Genomic DNA, 23,899 nt, shown 5'->3' on the forward strand with positions numbered 1-23,899 from the left:
TGTGTGCCGCGCATGCGTGCAAATGACTGTGTGTGGAAAAAGTGAGGTGGGGCGGGGTTGAACACGGCCTTCGTTAACTACGTAATGATGGCCACGGGTTGAAGTTGATCCACCCCTAAAACCCACCCCTTCCATTTCCATCAAGATGTCGTGTGTGTGTGTGTGTGTGCAAGTGTTTGTATGCACTAGGCATGTTTGATGAGGTAAGCAAGCACTCTAGGACTTCATAATCAATCACTGACCCACTGAAATGATGGTTCCACGCTCCCCTCTCTCGCTGATCGTGTCGTTCGTTAACGAATGATACTCGTTAACGAATGCTACTCGCTGACCGATGCTGCTAAGTACTATTGCTCGTAACAAAAATAAGAAAAGGAAAGAAGCTAGGCTAAAAATATTTAAATCGCCCTTGTCTGTTGTTTTGCTTTACTTCGTTCGAAGTCCTAGGCTGGGGCAGGAAATGCTCGTTATTTCCGAGTTGACCTATTTTTCATACTCGCTACTTTCGTGCTAATTTTATTGACTCAAATAAGAGAAAAAAACGGGTATTTAGATTTTACTCGCTATTTCCGAGTTCTCGCTATTTCCGAGTACGTTACTTTCATGTTCTACTGTATAGGAAACCGGACCTGCTGAATTAAAAAATCATCTTAAATTTTTGGTAAAGTCAATATTTCCTTCTCAAAATTCAACATGAAATCATGAATGATCAGCACACTGTTGGAACCAGCAGCATAAAATAATAAATCAACCTCTTAAAAACCCCTATAATCTCAAGACATCATGTTTTTACTTCCGCAACGACTGTTTTCACTTCCATTCTACTTTTGGACTTGACTGGTAATTATATTGCTTGGTTTTGCCTTGGCCCAGTCTGGGATCCTATAATGGGGGATGATTTTTCCACTGTAAATCGTCTCTTTGTATGTTATTAGGAGGGTATCGATATACACGTTGGCAGTACAGTGCTTGTGCCCAGCAGATGTGTCTTTTGCGCCCTCAACCCCCTACCACCCCAAAGTCTTTTAGCGCCTTAAGGTCTATGACGCGTTACTGTATCCTGATTTCTGTGTTATTGATTGAACTGCTACTCTTTAGATAGGACGCTAGTCTGAATTAACCCATAGAGGCCCGCTTCCCCTGGAGTCGCCCGCGACTGTTGAGGCCCGCATCGCCTGTCATCGCCCGCGGCCCCCGAGAAAAAACGGATCATGTTTACTTTGTTATTGCAACGGATCACTTCGTTTTATTCTAAACCGGAAACATCGTAAACGTAATGCGATCGTTCTATTTCCTTTTCCTTTTTACCGCACGTTTATATCGTTGATAGCATGTGAGTAATCGAATTCAGAAAAATGGCATTCCCGTACCTCACGAGTTTACTGCGTGGCGCTAGAAATGATGTTTTGGAGAGTGGTGTAGACAATGAAGAGGATTTTGGAAATGAAAGCGATATCGAACTAGAAAGAGAAGATGTAAACGATGGTGGAGATGGACAAGACGAGGCGTTAGCACCCGATCAAGGTGATTCGGACACTGAATCGGAGTCCGAGATTGACGAAAATGACGGGAATGGGGGTGCGGGGAACGAGTTTTTTTTTTTTAATATTTTTTTCCCCAATTTATTGAAATCAAAACATGTCATGTTATATATCATTCGAAAGCAAATTTATCTGGCTATAAAAAGGAATTAAAATTATAATTTTATGTCATTTGGTTCTCGTTTAATAATTTTTTAACTTTGTGTTGGTATTTTTTTGTTAAGAGTTATGCCCCTTACACTGGGCCTCAGGGGAATTTTTTTTAGTAAACACCGGGCCTCTATGGGTTAAAGTACTTTCCGTCACACACACGATTAACGATTATGATTAACGTCCCTTTGCTTGAGAGGCGAGTATTGTACGAATTGAGGTATCGCAAATCTGACCAAAACCAAAACTGAAAAAAATATCTTTATTTGCTTTTTTTCTCGTCTTAAATTTACATCTCTTCCCGATTTAAAAAAACATACAAAAAAAAATACAAACAAACAAAAACAAAAAAATACACGTCATCCTATTATCAATTTTGATGCAGTTTTAATGGCGTAAAGAATTATTATTTAACTTCTACAGATATACTGCTTCATTATCCACTAGTAACTCTTATTGTTCCTATATATTGTCTATCACTATCATGAAAGCATCAGAAAAAAAAAACTTAGAAAACAAAGTGGCAATTCAAAGTCTTATTTCTCCAATCTTATAACGATTACAAGTACCACTTTCCCCAAATAAAATAAACAATAGCAATGCTTTTTCAATTTTCTAACACATTGGGACGAATCATTGTGTGTCTTTTGTCTATTTATAAACTACAAGTAGTGGGTATTCCTATGCAATTGATTTAAAAACGACATTACACCTTCAACCGTAAAAATCTACTTCAGTTCTAACGAGGTCAAACAATCATTGTGTCATAGCATCAACATGGCCGTCATGAGTGGAGAGTGTGTATAAATTTGTCCCTTGTTTTTTGTTTAGCAATAAATAAACATCGAGAGACAAACCAGATATGAAAAAATTACATGTATAAATTGATAAAAACCAAACGTCGTTCAATGAAAATCAAGGTCAGAAAGTCATCCTAAAAAGTTGACACGTTAATAAAAACCAGAAAAATAAAATGAGAAGTTTATTTAGGCTGTTCCATCATTAAAACATACCCACTTACCGACCTGAGTTATCAATTGAAATAACATTTATCATATGCATTTTGTTTTAAACTATCTAAAACATAAACTATGAAAGTACTTTCATAAAATATTCATGTGGTTTTCGTGAACTCTTTTTTTTTTTTGTCAATAATTTGAGATCTCATTCTCACGGCATTTTGAGTGCTGTTACAAACTACAATGAGGTGTAAAAAAAATCCAATAACACCCAAAGCTGAAAACAAGGATATGGTGGGCTTTTTTAAAATGCGATACCTCGGCCATTAAACAACCTTCTTTAAAACAAATTGGTAGAAATAGAGATAAGATGTTTGTCTTCTAGATAGACTCGGTTCACAATTTATTTCAATAATATGTTAGGATTTTTAGTTGCTTTAAAGTTTTAAAACGGCAATTTTGAACCTTTAATGTCCATCTTTTAACTTTTGAAGTGGTATAGGAATAAAGCTGAAACCTTCCTCTTTAAGACGATACCAAATTTAGCTCTGTACGTTTTTTAATGGCCGAGGTATGAATGGTTGAATGACCCGATTTAAAAATAGATCTAGTCCTTTTCTCGACGCGTGACGCAAAATATATAGGGTTTTTTTCTGCCACAAAAATGACGTCTATTGTGGTACCTACTTATAGGTAAGTGGTATATATTTTCAGAGTAAACCAATTTTTCTTTCTGAACTTCATGCCTTTATTGACACAAGTGAGGAGCAAATGTGGACTGTCAAACAGGTTGGCACCAAAATTACATGATGTAAATGCACACCAAAAGATTTCAGATATTTATTTCACATAATACGCTGCAGTTACCACAACAAAAGCTCTTGGAATCTACATCTGTTCCCTTTATCATACTTTTTCCTCAAATTCTTTTAATTGTACATCATCATCTAGAATTGTTTTACTATCCAATTCTCTTCCTTTTTACTGGCGCTGATTTAACCTAAATGTGTTGCAAGCGCCGTAAAACTCTTGAAAACAAAACAAACAGTTCAGTTTCTTTTTAAAACAACTTTATAAGTCAAGACCAACCAACCTTTGTTTATTAAATTATAAAAGAATGTCCACAATTGTTTCTTGGGGTCCGAGTGATATTTTTAGCCACCATCATTGGCAAGTAGATCTCTAGGGGATTGATTAAGTTTACTTTTTCCTTTGAGCTTCCTCTGCAGCACAGGACTTCCGTCACAGGTACACTGGGATGGTCTTTGGCCACCTTCCTTGCTTCACTTCTTGTCAGAGGGGAAAGATATTCCTTAATTGCTGTGTTACCAGTTAAGACACGACTATTGTATTTTGAGATCTATACTATTGGTTAATGATATACTATTTGGTGATTATGGTAAGGTGTCGGTTTTTTAATGTATTTTTCTATATTATACATGTATAGCTGTTTCATAAGAAGTGAAAAGTGTCACAATTAATCAATTAATATCCATTACTCATTTTATAACATTAATAATTTTATTTAGATAAGAGAATTAAAATCAAAATATTCCTTCATTGAAAGATAAGCTCTGAATAAGGTGTAGAGTACGTTTGTACCTGTGTCTTAAGGATTAGCATTTATTTTGTGATTTGGTCAACAAAGGGATTTTTTAATACTCTGATTTTTGATGTTTTCCTGATGCTTAATCCTCTATTTGTGGGGTAAAATTCTATACTAAATGATGTCAGATCTTATAAGCCATCAATACAGCAGAAACGATGATACAACTCTGGATTTTAATTAAATTTGAGTTTCAACGCTGTTGCTGTCAACTTTGTGATAAACGATAGGTTACTAGTTATAATATAATATTATATTTTAATGTGACAAGTCATTAATTAAAAGAAATTTAATCTCTTCACTGATGACGTGTAGCTCAGATTTAAAAATTTTCATCGAATGTAATTATTCTGTAACTGTAAGACAGGCAGCATAATTTTTACCAACCTTTTGTTTTTAATCTTTTTTCAAATTGACTCCCCTTTATTTTAGAATGAAAGCTATTTTTTAAATTTAAATTACAAATTTGGATCCAATTTAGACTGTGATCTAACAGAGCATGAACAATCCCCATTTTTATTTTTTTAAAGATAAACATTACTCGGGTCACTTTGTATTAAAAAAAAAAATGATGCAACTGAATATAACTCTTGGTTGCTTTGATAGACTTCATGCATTCCTTTTCTGAATATTTTTGTATGATTAGTTAAGTGTATAGGTAATGTTGTAATCAACCTCGACAATATGAAAGATACAACAATGGATAATGAACATAAATGTTTGATAACCAATTCATTTACTATGTATGTGTTTCCACCTTTTTATTGTCCAACCTTAATGTTTTGTTTTTTAAAAATGCAAAACTACCTTTTATTTTATTTCAGTCATTTAACATTTTAAATGTTTATAACGATGATTATATTACAATCAATGCCTATATCTTTTATTCAACTATAAAAAATAAAAATGTGAAACATGAGACATTTGTTCAACTTGATTTACTAAATTATATTAATTTGATATCAAGCTAAGTCAATGGTCTGGAACACAGTATGTCCTATAGGCTTGATAAAGTTTGTCTACTTGAACTCATTGGTTCACAATTAAAATATACCTGTAATGTAGAGATGGCATTCTGAGCTTGTCTGTATCCTGTTTTCCTCATTTCAATCGTATCACAATGGGCATCATATACACTTCAGCATGGTATCCTCGAACTCCTCGGGATATGCAAAAAAGTTCGGGGAAACCGCGCCTTACCTAAAGACTTCATGGAGAGGATGGCAGTGTCGCTCAGCGGTGTATGGTATTTGCTTCATACGCAAAAGATACCTATTTCAAATATTCACCTCTTTATGTGGCCCTAAGCAAGCCACCTCTCCCTAGTTCAATTTGCGGCTGATACCCGAGTTATCCTAGTCTTCCCTTGGAATAGACCTAAGACAAGTAATAAAGGGAACTTATTTATTTACTTTATTGATATGTTGAGGAAGATAAATTTATACATAATATGCTACAAGGGGTTGGTGTTCGTTTGTGTGTGGGGGGATGCTGTATCACAACATTCATTTACTGTTGTAGCAAACCATTAGCAAATCATGGCACGTGGCTTTGAAATGAGAATGAATCGCGAAATGAAGAATTAGCAAAGAGGTGTCGGTTATGTGAAACAGCAATTGAGTGTGTAAGTGGCTGTGTGTGTCTGCGTCATACTGTATGCACACACCTGCAGTGTAGATAGATATATATACACATAGGCAACTGTTAATATAACGGTATATCATCAATTGTCGAAATGCCGGTAGCATTTTTAAAAACCCCTTTAATCAGTCTTATTTTTTTTTACGTTGGCAGGGTGAAATTAGCTCGGGGAAACCGTGTTCAGGGTATTGAAGTCACCAGCAATTATTGTGTTGTTGTATTGGGAACTGTTTAGATCTGTTAGGTTTATAGTACACCGTGGAGGGTTGTAAATGTTGTAAATTTCTTATTTAGGTGCCATAAGGTTACTTTCTTTACATCAGTTGAGTTCTGTGATGGTTTAGAAGTAACATCTCCCGTGATGTCATTTCTTATATAAGTAATAACACCACGGCAGTCGTCACATTTGCAGGTATAGTATGTATAACCAGCAATATATGGATCGCTAATTTTATACAGGGTTTCCTGAAGTAAAGCAATGTGAACTTCCTTTTCATTTAATAATTTCTTCAGCTCTGTCTTTTTATTCCTGATTCCACAAATGTTTATTTGTAAAATATTCAAATGTTTGTGGAATTTCTTTGTCCCAGTAGCTGACTTTTCGCGGAGATCAGCCTGGGTACTCACTGTCTGGCGCGGACCTTTTTCGAGGCGACGTCCGAGCTCGTATGCTTTCCTTTTGTTTGTCATGGCATGCTGGGGAGTCTCTGGTCTGTCTTCCCACCCTAACCTGTATTCCTTGTCAGCTGCATAACATCAGGGGTTGAACTGCAGATGCATGTTCCTCATATAATTAATTTTTATAGGGTTTAGTCAAGTAGCCTTCATTTTGTCTTTCCCACAGTCTCTTTCATGATTGACGGTCGCCCATTCCCGCCACCTACTGTTTCCTGGCTTGCAGTTATCTATTTCAGTTATTCTTTCTGCTTAAAGGGCCATATTTCATAAACAGAGGATCGTCACGTCCTGAGTCATTTGTGTCGATGAGAGATTCTGTGGGCCTAAAACAAAGGGATACCAGCCCTTTCCCTAAAAATCTCAATTTTTTAAGAAGGATACATGATTACAATCAATCACAGATAGTCATACAGAAGACATGGGCCACAGGTCGACCAAAGAGGGAGTATAGAAGTGTTAAAGTTACAGCACTAGGAAACAAGTATGAGCTATAGGGGTAGATTAAGAAAAGTAAGGACATACAGAGGACACCACACTACAGAATGAGTGTGAGGTGGGTGGGTGAGGAGCAGAGCGTGTACCACTCATTGGTGGGTTCTGTCTCCTGCACCTTAAGAGGGAGGGGTCCCACCTACTACCTAGCCCGGTTATACCGCCGGGGACTCGGTCGCGCCCATAACAAACTCAGTAGAAACGGGGAACACCACGGGAAGGTGCTGTTATGGACACAATAATGCATGAGAGGCCATATGCAATAATCTCTGTCAGACAGGATTACGCGGCAATCAATGCACCTGGAAATGAGAGGTGTTGGGTTCGAAATGCACATCAATTTCCTTTCAGCAAGCGGGACGTCCGGCCCAGACCTTGCAGCTCCCCGTGTTCAGGGTAAAAATTAGTTCAAGGATGGAATGGAATGATCAAAAATGAAAAAAGTCCAGTAGTAATAATAATAAAGAGGGTAGTCGGGATGACATTGGAACTAAGCTAGATTTATTATGTTTGTTTGTACTTATTATGCTGATGATCATACTAAAAATCTACTGAAATCTCTTTGAGAAAAAAAAAAGTTAATGATGGATGAATATAGCCTTTACTCCTAAAACTTTCTGATTATCTTTTTTCGTCATTTTTAATATAAATTATCAAACTATAAAATCGTTAGTGGTATCTTTGTACTCAACAAAGTCTCTAGAACTAGAACCAACAGTGTGCCCAAATGAAAGCATACACCTATCACTAGGGAACACCTTAAAAGTCCTCATTCTTTTCAGCCATGGAGCAAGGTCAGGATGTGTAAAGCATACTTTATATGGTCTATGGAAAACAAGTTCCATGATCATTTTGGAAAGTTTAGAGTCAAATCTTCACTGTTTAGTAGTGGAGATGCTATACAGAAGGCAGAACTGACTATGTTAAATGATTTGCATGTTATGTGATTAAAATGGTAACATTGTGCGGATCAGCAATGGGGTGTCCCATATCACACAAGTTGTGTTGAATGATAAGATCAGCCAATTATCGTTCGACAATTGTTCAAATAAGGCATTTGGATACATTAGCCATTTGACAATCAAAGATATGAAAATGCCGAGATATTGGCAGTGACAATACCCTGTAAGTATGCGAGTACAAAATAGACGCTTATTAGTTCACTTAGACTGCATGAATAGAATTTTGGTTCATGTGGGCAAATAACGACAGCATTTCGAAGCACTGAGCATTGTGAAGCCGTGAAAATGTGCCAAATAAATATTCATATTTATTTTTCACTATTATGGTTAATGAATTATGTTGTTGAAAATTATTTACTTTATAATAAGGGGTAAAATCTCATTTTTCACAAAAACATAAATCCATCTTTTACCCTCTGCAAACATTTGAAGAACCGGTCGGTCTACAGGGTCCAACATTCCCCCCACATTTAGGATAATCCAGTGTATCCCCAAAACAACAGTGTTTAAAAAGGCCAAAACATGCAATTTTTTCCTGTTGAACCCCAAATCTACTGGACGAGAAAGTATTCACAGCGAAAATGCTCGCGTTTGTCAAGAATATAATAAGCAATAAATGGCTCATTGGGTTTTTTCCTGGAATGGTAGCACATCTGAGCAGTAATCAGGAGGTCTGATGCATAAATAGTGTCCATTACAACAATGTTAAACTAGAACCGTAAGGATGTTCGGATGCGAGACCTGCAAATATGTACACGTCAGTATAGATAGTATGCTCTTGGCTAAGAAGCTCACAACACTGCCATCCGGAAGTATAACGGACCAACACACAAAACTTTGTGTATCCATGAGCGTTTATAGTCGGGTTAATACAGTTCAGTGAGCATTACTCATAAACGCGGATGGCAAAAAACAATAACAAAGACCTGAGTGACGCCATCTTCGAACTATCTATAGGTCGAAATGGTTAAGGTTTTGTGTGTGGAAATTCCTGTGAGCCAAATTTTAAGTTAGCATCTCTGTATTATATTTCATGTGTGTTTGGTATACCGGTATATAATATCGAAAAAGTTTTATGAAATTATTGCCTATTTATTGATTGTTTATAATATAGGCATTTTATCTACTTACCTCATGTTTTCTCTATACATAGGATGGGGTGTAAAACAACCCCTTTGGATTTGAATAGGTGTAGTCTCATATTTTCCCTTTGAAAGGTAGGGGTGTAAAACCACCCCACAGGATTCAAATAGGAATATTTTATTATTTTTTTTCTCTTAATTGTCATGAGATGGTTTTACACCCCATCGGATAGGAATAGGGTATCAGACATTTTATACCTCTCAAATACTGATATAAATGATATTTTGTGGTCACAATTCTAATAGAACAATTGGCGATTATATTACATTTCAATTTTCTAGCTCAAAATTTTTTTGAAAAGTTATTGGGAAAAACATAGACCTGGGGGTGTAAAACCACCTCAAGGAGTGAAATGGGGATAACATGTCCCGTTCTTATTCATGTTATGTTGCGGTTGGTCAGGGACCCTTTGCAAAGCGCTTTGAGCACGCTTAGTGGATATTGCCCTAGATAGAAGCACGTTTTTTAAAATTTTGATTTGTTATTGTATTTATATTGCCCATTTTTTAAAAAGAGGAGTAGGGGCACTACTTATTTTTTCAGTTGTTGAATGGAAATCACTCGCTTTGAGCAATGGATTCCATAATCAAGATTTCTGATTTATGGTATTGTGAAGTGACGTTTGTTGTTGACATTTAGGTCTATAAAATGGGCGCCAATAGGCTGTGATCCTTGGAAAGGGCTCCTCACTCACTTTCTCTAACTATACTCGGGTATAAAAGCTGTATCTGGTCGTAACATCACACGTGAGGAGGGTATAGCAAGGCTTCTCAGGACTGAACAAGAATACATTTAACAGTTTTTAAAAAATCAATAAAATCATCATCTTTGACATTTGACATGAAAACAACCTTTGTTATTGCATACAACTCTTTTACAAAGATATGTGATCAACTATCTTAATCCATTTGTATGTTGGTGTCCATATGATGCAAACATTAAAATACAGCTTATTCAATTAGTTTAATCAGGTTTTTATATATTTTGAATGAATATTGTTTCTTTAGAAAAAGACTCAATTCTCGTTATCTGGCTCACCCGTCATAATATCAGATTGACGTGATAGGTCACACATTTCGATTTTAAATTTGTGAACTGTTATTCACTCCAGCACGGTTTAAGAGGAATACACTCAAATGTTTACCAATCATATAATATAATATGTAAACTAAACATAATACAATGCATAACAGAGAGATGATTTACAAGGAAAAAAATATTATCTCCCAAAACTATAACTATACATTCGACTGTTTCCCTCTCAGCAAAGGAACTCCGGCTAGGATCAGGACAAAACTAAGTAATCTCATTCCAAGACAATGACAGGAAACAATTGGAAAACGGGTATTGGGGGATAGAAGACACTGTATGTACTTCCCTGCCCACTATGGGAGGTAATAATAATCATAATGATGATGAAAATAACATTAGTAATAAAAGAATAAAAATAATGATATATGTTGACATTTGGGAAATATATTTATCTTGGTTTAAACATAAGATAACATTTTGCAATTAGTTGCAAATTAATTTCTAAAAATAAGTTGAATACAAAACACGGAAAGTAAAATACGATGTTTCCTTTTTATTGAGCATTCATATCTTTGATATAATATCGTTCAATCTAACTGTTTCCAGTATTACCAAGGGTCTTGTCATCACCATGTTCCAAAGAGTCCACAGAATCATTGTGGGCTGCCGCTTCTTCCACGACTTTAGTACATTCCTGACATTTCATCTCCACTTCTCTGATGTCAATTACTGTGTCGGGGTTGAACTGGGTAGCAAGTTCCACTTCTAACATATGGGCTCGAACTTTAATGAGAATATATTCAAACATAAACGTTTACTTGAATTAGCTTATGATCACAAATTATGAGCTCTTAAACTATAAATATTGTATAAAACATTCCAGACGACCTATACTTAAATCTTAGACATCTTTACCATTTAAAAAGTTGGATCCATTATCCGAGCAAGAGAAGGAGAACGATAGTGGTGAGGAGTTATGATTTTATACAACATTGACATTGTTTATATAAAAAAATAAATATAACGATAAAATTGCAGAAGCAGTTTTGGGCCACATTCGTGAAATGACTTTAGTTCTCTTGTTTAAAATCTTGTTATTTATTAATGGTTTGGGGAAATGCGTCTGTTTCTCATGGAGTGGACTGGTTTCCCAGATTGTCAAGAAGAGCTAATAGACAACCTGTGATTGAAAGCAAAAGTTTTCCAATATTGTATATATATGTCTATATCTGAAAAGTTCAGTCCAAAATGTCTCAAGTTTGAGCAAAATTTGGTTGGGAAGTAACACCTATCACTGTTCCATACATTTTCAAGAACGATTTTTGGCTTTTATTTTTTGGCCTGCCAATTGCAGCGAAGTGAGTTTTGCACTGCTGGTGGTTTAAAAATCGAACAAAATAGAAGGGAACAAGAAATAAAAGAAAAAAAGTAAATTCTTTAAATTCTATTTACATTGTTGTTCATGTATTTTACTTTCTATAACTATTGTGTGTCTGTGTGTTCGTCATGTCATTTAATTTTATGTTGTCTCTACCATTTTTTATGTGTTGTGTATGTCTCCTTAATAAAATGAGTGATATTTAATGACATTGTATATAGTTTTGATGAGTGTTTATAATAATGTATTTATGACATACATATGTAATCTCATTGTATATAGAAAATCCACATATACTTGTGGGGCTGTATTTTATATTGTCTTTTTACAATTGATCCAATTTTATTTCCATACTGTCTGGTGACCTGCCACTCAAAACTTTAATAATTCTCAATTATATCGGCTCAGACCACTCAGAGAAAATGTTTGATTTTTTAATCACATTCTTGGCTTGTTAAATTTGATATTGTCACACGATTTAGTGTGAGTAATTCTAAAGTTAAGATAATCTTATGGCTGAAGTGGTGAGAGTGAAAACGCGTGTTGTAAAAATAATTAATGCAGTTGTGAAATGATAAACACTTCTGCTAAAAGGAATACAGTTTTTTCCTTTCCAACGTTTTGAAATTATGATGTATTTTAGAAGAAACCATATTTTTTGTGGTTTGATTAATTGGAGATCATCATCATCATCATCATCATCATATCGTGTCGCGCCAGTGGTGGATCCATTGGATGGCTTCAGGGGTGCAGCCTCTCAGGTCCATATCACTGATATGTGGTCCAAGTTTACACTAGTGAAGGATGTGGTCCATGTTTTGAGCCGTGTCCACATTGACATCGGCAGTCTGAAGAAAGTCCCCAATTTTGTAAGGTTGTTTTGGTCTTCCTCACTTTAGACCTTGCCCGGTTCAGTGTCAACCAATCTTTCCTGGGGAGATTTACTCCGCTTGGCAGTTCTTCTTTGGGTTCCTGAATGGCATCATTTGGGCAGCAGTCCCATTCTTTCCATGAATGCACTCTGTATATGGATGCATGGTCTGGGTGGATGCTTCAGTTGTCAGGAAGCTTGTTGTAAAAATAATTAATGCAGTTGTGAAATGATAAACACCTCTGCTAAAAGGAATACAGTTTTGTCCTTTCCAACGTTTTGAAATTATGATGTATTATAGAAGAAACCATATTTTTTGTGGTTTGATTAATTGGAGATGACACATTTTCATGTGACTGAATCCAAAGTTAGATACCAAGTGAAAAGAGTGAAAGTTCATATCCTGAAATTACAAATGCAGTAGTAACGTAATGTGCACTTCTGCTTAAGATAAAATGAATTTGTCATTTTCAAAATGTTAAACTTTTTTTCTCCTTTCTTTCACACTTTTCCCTACCAGCCAAATTTACCCTAAACTGTTTTGAGGAAAAGGTTCACCAATATGATTTTGATATCCATTCACCTCATTTTGTATGTTATAATGATGATTGCCCAATTTATAACAAAGAGATATCACCTTTATCAAATTTCTAAACATTTTCTTTTTTTGGTGTTGTATAAATTTTATGACCACTCGTCCCCCTCCTCCTCCCCATCCTCCCCATCCTCCTCCCCCCCCATCCTCCCCATCCTCCTCCTCCCCATCCTCCCCATCCTCCTCCTCCTCCTCCTCCTCCTCCTTCTTCTTCTTCTTCTTCTTCTTCTTCTTCTTCTTCTTCTTCTTCTTCTTCTTCTTCTTCTTCTTTTCTTCTTCTTCTTCTTCTTCTTCTTCTTCTTTCTTCTTCTTCCACTTCTCTTTTTCTGCTTCTCTTTCACCTTCTCCTTCTCCATCCCCTCCTCTTCCCATCCTTATCCTCCTCCCCCTCCCTCATCTTATTCTTTTTTCTTCTTCTTTTTCTTCCTTGTCTTGTTCTTTTTGTTCTTGTTGTTGTTGTTGTTGTTCATCTTCTTCTTCTTCTTTGTTTTTATTCTTCTTTTTCTTTGTTTTTATTCTTCTTTTACATTCTTCCCCATCTCTTCCTCTTCCCATCCTTCTCCACCTCCCCCTCCCTCATCTTATACTTGTTGTTGTTGTTCTTCTTCTTCTACTTCTTCTTCTTCTTCTTCTTCTTTCTTCTTCTTCTTCTTCTTCTTCTTCTTCTTCTTCTTCTTCTTCTTCTTCTTCTTCTTCTCTCTTTTTTCCTTCTTCCTCTTCTTCTTTTTCTTTTTCTTTATTTTTATTCTTCTTTTACATTCTTCCCCATCTCTTCCTCTTCCCATCCTTCTCCTCCTCCCCCTCCATCATCTTATTCTTCTTCTTCTTCTTTTTCTTTATTTTTCTTCTTCTTCTTCTTCTTCTTCTTCTTCTTCTTCTTCTTCTTCTTCTTCTTCTTCTTCTTCTTCTTCTTCTTTTCTTTTTCTTCTTCTTCTTCTTCTTCTCTTCTCTTCTTCTTCTTCTTCTTCTCTTCTTCTTCTTCTTCTTCTTTTCTTCTTCTCTCTTCTTCTTCTATCATTTTTTTCTCTCTTTTCTCCTTTTCCTTTTTCTTCTTCTTCCTTCTTCTCCTCTTCCTTCTTCTCCTCTTCTACTTTATTTTTTTTCTTCTTTTCATTCTTCCCCATCCTTCTTCTCGTCCTCCTTCTCCTCTCTCCTCTTCTTATTCTTCTTTATCTTTCTTTTCTCTTCTTCTTCTTCTTCTTTCTTCTTCTTCTTCTTCTTCTTCTTCTTCTTCTTCTTCTTCTTCTTCTTCTTCTTCTCTTCTTCTTCTTCTTCTTCTTCTTCTCCTTCTCCATCTCCATCCTTCTTCTCTTCTTCTTCTTCTTCTTCTTCTTCTTCTTCTTCTTCTTCTTCTTCTTCTTCTCTTCTTCTTCTTTCTTCTTCTTTCTTCTTCTTCTTCTTCTTTTCTTCTTCTTTCTTCTTCTTCTTCTTCTTCTTCTTCTTCTTCTTCTTCTTCTTCTCTTCTTTCTTCTTCTTCTTCTTCTCTCTTCTTCCTTCTTCTTCTTCTTCTTCTTCTTCTTCTTCTTCTTCTTCTTCTTCTTCTTCTTCTTTCTTCTCTTCTTTCTTCTTCTTCTTCTTCTTTCTTCTCTCTTCTTCTTCTTCTTCTTCTTCTTCTTCTTCTTCTTCTTCTTCTTCTTCTTCTTTTTTTTTCTTTTCCTAGCAGTCAGTGTTTACGTAGTAGTAATATACATTGCCAGTTGGATTTGGATTTATTAATTGCCAAGACAGAAATATATGAGCCATGCAAAATAGTGGCCAAAAAGTTTAAACATTAACATTTTGAATATTGCAAATATTGCTCTAGTCATATATTGTATTTTTGAAAATTAAAATTATACTGCAGTTAGATGTGGCATTATGTTAGGCATCTATTTAAGAAATCACCACTATCAATATTTCGAACATTTCTTTTTCTGTCTTTTGTTATATTTTTTTGGCACCATCTAAATGGTTATTACACATAGAACTTATAGAATAACTGCCTCACTTTTACATAAAATTTTAATTCGTGATATGTAAATATGTGTTTATAGACGTCTAATTGTGTTTGTGACAAATATGTTATCTCATTGATTTTTTTAGAGCTTAACTCCCGCAAACAAAAGAAAGATCTTTCTTTCGCCATAATTTTGTATCACTTGTGAATAAATTCAATTATCAGATTATTACATAAATCAGTTTAAATCAAATTCAACATCACTTCCTGAAGTAAAAGAACTCAATTTTAATTTATTCCCTAATTTGAAACGTGAATCGCCTTTGGAATCCAAATTAATTCCCGTTTCTGCAGGTTTTCCTGTATTTTGGTGAGAATAGTTCGCTTGCTATGTGTGGATCATATTACAATTTGAATATGACTTAGCTACCGACTTATGGCTTGATAAACATAGGTATGGCTTTTTACATAATAGCAAAATGAGGATTCTTATCCGGATCTTTATTGAATCTGTTGCAAGCGCCGTAAAACCATTAAAGTCAAAAAACAATTATTGAATCTGAAGCTCTAGCTAAATGCAGCTACTGTCGACTATGAATATGTTATGACTTTTCAACATTATATCTGTATTTATATTCTTTCTTTTTTTTTGGTCATGTTATGACACAAATCGGTGACTTGTCAACTCAAAACATTAATAGATCTAGATATAAAAATGTTGATGCCGTAAATAATAAATGAAAAAAAACAATTATTACCAAAATGTTGTATGAATTAAAAGTTGAATATTTTCTTGGCTGAAGCACTGGGTATAAATACATTTTTATTCAACTAAAATTGAATACGTATTTCTCGCCTAACCTCTGAAGACAAAATTAAAAAGAGAGGAAATCAAACTAAGTACTGGTTTCCAATATTTTGATATGTCAATCTTATTACAAACGACTCTCTTTTGAGATTTTATGGATTCAATGGGATCCTATATTTGATCTTAATACATTTCTCCATACCAGCGTTGACATTTTAAAAGTCGTCTTGAGGAACCTTTGTCAACTTTTTAATTTGCCTTCGTTTATTGTTGCCATTTTTTCATACTATTGATGTACATGAGTATGGATGCTGTATTGAAATTGAGAACTCAACATTGTTTTCTTAGATTTGAATTTAAAGATTCACGTGTTCAATTTTTCATTCTCGAATTCTTTAGGATGGGGAAAGGGGGGGTGGGGGGGAGGAGAATTGTGCTTCTCCAGCTGACTATTTGTTCCACGTCCTTTCTCATCTTTCCTATTTCTTTATTTTTCCCCGGATGGGGTCTTCTGACCTCCCATGGTGGAAAGAGAGGTCACTCACTGCGTCTTTTATCTCTTATCTCTTTCCCTTTCCCTGTTGCTCTCTCATGGTGAACAGGTCACTTGCTGTGTCTTCTATCCCCCTATATATGTTTTATGAGTTCCTTTGTCTTGGAATGGGTTTACTTGGTTCTGTCCTGATCCTCTCCGGAATCCTTGGCTGAGAGGGATTTAGTCAAAAGTATGCAAGGATTTTCATTGTAAATCCTCTCTCTTTTATCGACTGATCGTTACATTTTTGTGTTGAAAATATCTTTTAAACATTTGAATGAGACTTTTAGGTACATTGATGGTATGCTTTTGGAATTTCTTGGATATTTTAATTTTTTCACTATCCCATTTCTTTCCTTTTTTTTTATTACTGGCGCTGATATAACCTAAATGTTTTGCAAGCGCCATGAAACCCTTTTTCTGGATTGAGATTGCTTGGTGTTTTTTCCCTGGTTATGTCCTAAATCTTTAGCTGGGAGGGAGACTGTCAAATGTATAGTACCCTTTTAAAGAGATATTTTATTCCATTGTTCTGGGTGGGGATCCTGACCTCCCGTAGTGGGCAGGGAGGTACATCCTGTGTCTTCTATCCCCTTATATCTTATCCAACAAGCTTTCTGTCTTAGTCTTGGAATGAGATTACTTGGTTTTTTCCTGGCCCTCGTCGGAGTCCTGGCTGAGAGGGAAACAGTCAAATGCATAGTTATTGTTTTGGGAGATGATATTTTTTTCCTTGTAAATCATCTCTCTGTTATGTATTATTATATTTGTTATTTTTATTGTATAATGTAAGCATTTGAGTGTATTCCTCTTTGTTGGATTTTGTGCTTGTGTCCGGATGAGACATATGTGATCTCAAACTAAGTACATTGGTGGTATGCTCTTGGAATCTACACATGATCCCTATTTGTTCCCAGTTCCCCTTTGTCTTACTTTCTCTTGGGTGCTTCAATTGTAATTCTAGAACTTTTTACTATCCCATTTTCTTCCTTTTTACTGGCGCTGATATAACCTAAATGTGTTGCAAGCGCCGTAAAACCCTTAAAAACAAAAACAAACATATTCCATTGTTAATCATCTCACTGTTATTGTTGTGTGGTCCTATCATTATTAGTTTTGGATGGTTGGCTAGGTGGTCTTCAGATTGGAAGGCACAGGGCTCGATTCCTACTCTGAGCGGCGTAAAGTTGAATCCTTAGAAAAGCTCTCTACTCACATTCTCTCACCGTACTCAGGTGTACAATGAGTACATGGCTCTTAACAACGTTGTTTCTGTCCGAAATAATTGTATTAATGCCTAACCGGCGTTATATATCGTCCTACTTGTTGCTGTTGGCAAGGGACCCATTATAAAGCCCTTAGAGCGTGCTTAGTGGATACTGCGCTGTTATAGTATAATAATATAGTGGTCAGAAGTAATTTTATTTTGTCGACCCCAGGAATGACTTGGTGGATTTCGTTCCATGCCATGCATTAATCTTGTGATTAGCATTATGTGTATAGTAACATGCTATGATAGGGACACGATATGATGGTGTATACATCTACTGATAATTTGCATAAGACATCTTTTTTTCTCCTTTAATATTCATTGTGTTAACCAGTAAAACTCTGAAAAAACCATGAATTCAAAAATTTGGCCAGTAAACTGGTCCTTCAAATATCAATCGATTTAAATGAATTCTTTTGGCAAAAACTATCAAACCTGGGACCTCACATGGGTCCTTTAAATCGATGAATATGTGAAGGAAGAGTTTTCTGGCCAAATTTTTAAAAGCATGTTTTACTAGAGGTAGAAAGTTAATTGGTTAACAAAATACCATAGGAACCATCAGCTCAACGAGCAAAATGTAACTATTACGATCGGAACAATCGTATTTATTTTTAGACATATCATCTGGTAATCTGTGTGCTCAACTGTTTTAAAATAAATTAAGTAACAAAATTCGACTTTTGCCTTTTGATCAAAGGTAAAATCAATAAGGACAATACAATGCTGATTTGTATTTTCAAATTATTCAATTTAAAAAAATCAAATAACAACATAAAGAAAAAAAAAAAACATTAAACGTTCAAAGCATGACATCTTTTATATATATATATATATATATATATATATATATATATATATATATATATATATATATATATATATATATATATATATATTATACACCGGCGCGCGCACACACACACACACATACACACACACACACATATATATATATATATATATATATATATATATATATATATATATATACACATATATCCTTTCTTTAAAAATATAGCCTTGTGGAGAACAATGTGCTTATTTGAGTCAATAAAAAAATTGATACGGCGCACAACTCTACTGAAAGATTTGAAAAATAGAAATGTCTTTTTTACAGATAGATAAACAGATAACTTGATTTCCTTTTATATTTTAAAGTCAGTTTGAAAGTTCGTTAAGTCAAACAGATATCATAAAAAATTTACCGAAGACACTAACACCTCATGACCACACCCTCCACTCTATCTGTCCAGTAGAGTCCTTACTTCCGTTGTGTTGATTTAGCGGTGATCAGTGTTATGTAGTAGTGTGTTCTCATTGCGTGTATGTTTATGTGTGCGTGTGTGTGTGTGTGGTGTATACATATGTGTGTGTGTGTGTGTTTTGGAATGTGGTTGCGTGGAAGAAAAAAAAAGGGGGGGGGTGTCCATTAAGTAGAGAAATTCCTGAGCAAAGGGGGAGAGGGGGGTGTGTGTGTGTTTGCTAGGAACTGTCAGATTGGCATTTTTCAGCAAATCGTGGCATTCATAGTGATATAATTCACTTGATCACATGACGGTATTCGAATTTACAGAAATTTTAAACAAGTTTCGCCGATTAGCAACATCAACGAGTATTACTGCTGATATTACTGTCGTTTTTATGCCATCGATGTGATAATTATTGCCCTGGGAAATATTTAGTTAAACGTTGTCGGCAAATTGTCAATTGGATCTGTCTAGCTTTTAGCCCGAACAAACCAAAAGTAGACAGATTCGGGGACATGATATTTTTCGCGTCCGCTTCAGATTTTCATTTGACCTCACATAAGTTGAGTAAAGGGGAGACATTCCGAAAGCTTCTACATCCCCAGTATTCATTCAATTTGTATTTTCACCGTTGATCTTTTGTCAGGCGTTTATTTATTCAATTTGTCATCATATAAAAGCGTTTTAAAAACTCTAGAACAAACCTTGATAGATTTGTGAAAGTTTAAAATTTCCTAATTTGACCATTGTTTTGATTCTCGGCCGCCATTTTAATTTGTGAAGTATTGAAGGTAGTGCAAAGCACTCCCAAGTAAAGCGTGGTAAAGACTTGCGACTTATTGATATCTACTGACTGATAAACTAAAATCATGCCGAATAAAGCATGGCACCGACGACAAGCACATCGATTAAAATGTGCATCTTATCGTAATCAAGCTAATCAAGAAAATGATTCAGGCAATATCGAATGAAAATAGTTCTTTCCCCGCGAAATTGCGGGCTTTTTACTAGTATATATATATATATATATATATATATATATATATATATATATATATATATATTATATATATATGTATGTATATATATATATATATATATATATATATATATATATATATATATATATATATGTGTGTGTGTGTACTGTTGTCTACAAATCCCTGAGCACGAACAGTCCCTCCTATATTAAAGACCTTCTAAACATATATGTCCCCAATAGAAACTTGAGGTCAAGCAATGACCAATCAATCCTTGTCAAACCTAAGACTAAGCCATTGCGTAAAATAGGTGAACAATCTTTTCAATTTTCGGCCCCCCATTTTTGGAACTCTCTCCCATCACACGTGAGATGCTCGGATTCGTTGACAACGTTCAAATTCCGCTTAAAGTTTGATCTTTTTACGTCATAATGTTGCAATATTATTTTCATATTTTGTTGTTGTTAAATTGAATTCGTATCACGTTCCTTCACACTTGTCTCACTGTAATATGTTTTGTTTTATATCACTGTAAAGCGCTTAGAGCCTGTGACAACGGGGTAAAGCGCTATATAAATGCCATTTATTATTATATTATTATTATTATTATTATTATTATTATTATTATTATTATTATTATTATTATTATTATTATTATTATTATTATATATATATCACAAAAACTGGGTGGGGATCCTGACCTCCCATAGCGGGCAGGGAGGTACATAATGTGTCTTCTATCCCCTTATATCTGTTTTCCAACATGCTATCTGTCTTTGTTTTGGAATGAGATAACTTGGTTTTGTCCTGAGTCTTAGCTGGGAGGGGAACTGTCAAATGCATAGTTATTGTTTTGGGAGATGATATTTTTTTCCTTGTAAATCATCACTTTGTTATGTATTATTATATTTGTTATTTTGAATGTATAATATAAGCATTTGAGTGTATTCCTCTTTGTTGGATTTTGTGCTTGTGTCTAGATGAGACTTATAGGTGATCTCAAACTAAGTACATTGGTAGTATGCTCTTGGAATCTACACTTATCCCTATTTGTTCCCAGTTCCCCTATGTCTTACTTTTTCTTGGCTGCTTTAATTGTAATTCTAGAACTTTTTACTATCCCATTTTCTTCCTCTTTACTGGCGCTGATATAACCTAAATGTGTTGCAAGCGCCGTAAAACCCTTATAAAAATATCACAAAAATAAATTCTAAACAAATTGACAATTTCTCTTATTAAAACTCATGTTTTGAAACACAGCTCACTTTGCGTATGACCCCCAGCATTAAGCGCCATCCTTATGATTGTCAGGCAATTGAGCGATTAATTGAATGAAGTTGACGTCACTTGGCTTTTTGTTTTTGTTTTTAGACTGTAAGGTGGGTGAGTATTTCTCACTCAAATATTATGTCCAAAAGACTACAAACGTTAAAAGTTACACATCGTTTAGTGTGTAGATACGATGGATCTGGCGAGCAGAATTGGTGATTATTCATCTGAACGTATACCATCCATAATGACTGAATGCGGTTCATTCCACCATAACCATGTTTAGGTCATGCTTGGTGGTTGTCACAATATATAGTATGCACTTGGCTAAGAAGCTCACAACATTGCCATCCGGAAGTATAACGGACCAACACACAAAACTCTGTGTAACCATGAACGTTTATAGTCGGGTTAATACAGTTCAGTGAGCAGTACTCATAAACGCGGATGGCATAAAACAATAACAAAGACCTGAGTGACGTCATCTTCGAACTATCTATAGTCAGTTTAATACAGTTTAGTGAGAACTACTCATAAACGCGGATGGCAAAAAACAATAACAAAGACCCGAGTAACGTCAACTTCGAACTATCTATAGGATAGAGGTATTGACGTCACATATTCATACTTTCCGGTTCAAAACTCATTGGAGGTGTATAACCAATCCTCCGGACAATGTATAAACAATAAATAGATTTCATATTGACTCGTAAGGTGGCAAAACTATTTTAGTAGCAGGATGTATAGGCAGATTCTTATGATTACGGGGTGTAAAAGAGCGAGGATGGATAATCTTTAGGGACCACCAGCATTTACTTGGGCTAGAAAATAAGATGACATCAGTCTGAAAACAGAAGATTAGTTGCATAATGTATGAATCCAATCTAATAAGATTGGAACCAGTATTTTGACATCACACTTTTGTTTCCTTTATGTATGCAGGGCATGCAGTCAAATGTCTGCAATTTCGCTATTATATATTTTTTTTTAATTACGCCCTTCAGCCACTGTATCATCAGAAACCGTCCCTATGCATTGTATAAAGGGATAAAGATAATCCATCAAACAAGATGTCTGTTGCCAACAGGAATCAACCATGTTGTCCAAAGTAATATAGATTTCATTTTTATAATTGTGAATTGGTTGATGATTCAGATTTGGAAGAATGTGCTTTGTGATTGTTGCATATTGTCCAAGATTAATAAATACATTGATTTTTCTTCTCTATTAATGGGCGCGATCTATATTCATGTTTTCGTCCAACCTAGTCATCGATCACATGATTTGTTGCTGTACAACGATTGGACACGGGTTGTGTTTATGAAAGTTGTAAACATACCCATGAGTCATGCTGAGCAAAATGACCAATTAGATTCAGTAGTCTGATGTCACGCAGCACGGCAACGGCGGCCATCTTGGTTCTAAACAAAGACAATCATTACTTTTTATTCTTCATGCTGGCTAGAACTTTTCATTCCCTTTTCATATGCCTTTTGATCAGAATGTGTAAAAACCAAGACATGGGTTTTTTTCCCCTTCTGGAAACGTTTTTATGCTCGCCGGAGAAATATTTCATACGGGCGTCGCCGTTGTTCCGATAGTTAAGAGCCAGTGTTACTAAGTTACCATGCGTCATTAGGAAGGAAGTGACGTTACGACTATTGAATCCTATAGTAACGTTGGATATTTCTCAAACTGTGAACACGTTTCACGTGCGGCTATGTGGTCTAGTGGTATGATACTCGCTTTCGGATCGGAAGGTCTTAGGTTCGAGCCTCGCTCGACGCATAGTTGAGTCCTTGGAAAAGACTTTTTACTCACATTCTCTCACCGTACTCAGGTGTAAAATGAGTACCTGGCCGTTAACAGCGTTGTCTTTGTCCGAAAAATTGTAATATCGCCTAACAGGCGTCATGTCTCGTCCTACCTGTTAAATGTTGCTGTTGTCCAGGGACCCCTTGTAAAGCGCTTTGAGCACGTTAAGTGGATATTGCGCTATATAAAAGATCAATTTTTTTCACTATGTGGGTCATTTTGAGCACACTTCGCAATGTGACCAATGACCTCCAGAACATGGAAAGACAATATAGATCATGCCCATTGAACGCTTCAAAACCTGAATAAACTCCGGTTAATGGTTTATGTAATTAATCCTTCTTGTCTAGTTTTCAGTGCTTGGTTTAAAGTCACTAAATAATTTTATCTTTGCAACGTTCTTACGTGGTCTCCAAATGTAATGAGGTAGGATCGTTATATTCTGTCTTTTCCAGAACGTAGTTTTGAGGGTTTTGTCCCATTTTATCTTTCTGTAGACAGCCCCTGTTTTTATATATTCTGGACATAGCCACTGTTTTTTAAAATTTTCTGTATATAGTCTTTGTTTTTGGTTTTACATTTCTGTATATAGCCACTGTGTTTTTTAATCTTTCTGTAGATAGCCCCCGTTTCTAGATATTTCTGTACATAGCTCCTGTTTTTAAAAAAATTCTGTACATAGTCCTTGTTTTTATTTTTACATTTCTCTGTACATAGCCACTGTTTTAAAAATTTTTCTGTAAAAAGTCCCTGCTTTTGGTTTTACATTTCTGTACATAGTCCCTATTTTTAAATATTTCTGTACATAGCTCCTGTATTTTTAATTTATGTACATAGCCACTGGGAGATGCCACTTTCCCTTTGTCTTCCTTTGTCTTGCGTCTTTAATTGTCAATTGATATTTTTTTTTGCTTCCCATTTTCATTCTTTTTACTGTCGCAATCGCCGTAAAACCCTTAAAAACAAACAAAACAAAGAACGGACATGA

At 35.3% G+C, this 23,899-nt stretch overlaps 1 protein-coding gene across 1 annotated transcript; it reads right to left on the reverse strand.

The window, feature by feature from the left end:
- Positions 1-10,737: 10,737 nt before the first annotated feature.
- On the reverse strand, positions 10,738-11,638 carry LOC144964231 (uncharacterized). Its single transcript, XM_078898284.1, has one exon. It carries the CDS (start codon positions 11,010-11,012, stop codon positions 10,797-10,799), a length of 216 nt encoding a protein of 71 aa, XP_078754410.1. The 5' UTR covers positions 11,013-11,638; the 3' UTR covers positions 10,738-10,796.
- Positions 11,639-23,899: the final 12,261 nt, after the last annotated feature.

Source organism: Berghia stephanieae, chromosome 1, assembly GCF_034508935.2.
Source record: "Berghia stephanieae isolate SIO BIC M18660-M18661 chromosome 1, UCSD_Bste_1.3, whole genome shotgun sequence".
NCBI classification, from domain to species: Eukaryota; Metazoa; Mollusca; class Gastropoda; order Nudibranchia; family Aeolidiidae; genus Berghia; species Berghia stephanieae.

Excerpts from the sequence above, each read along its gene's own strand:
- LOC144964231 (XM_078898284.1), bottom strand. The coding sequence starts at position 11,012 with ATGTTTGAATATATTCTCATTAAAGTTCGAGCCCATATGTTAGAAGTG.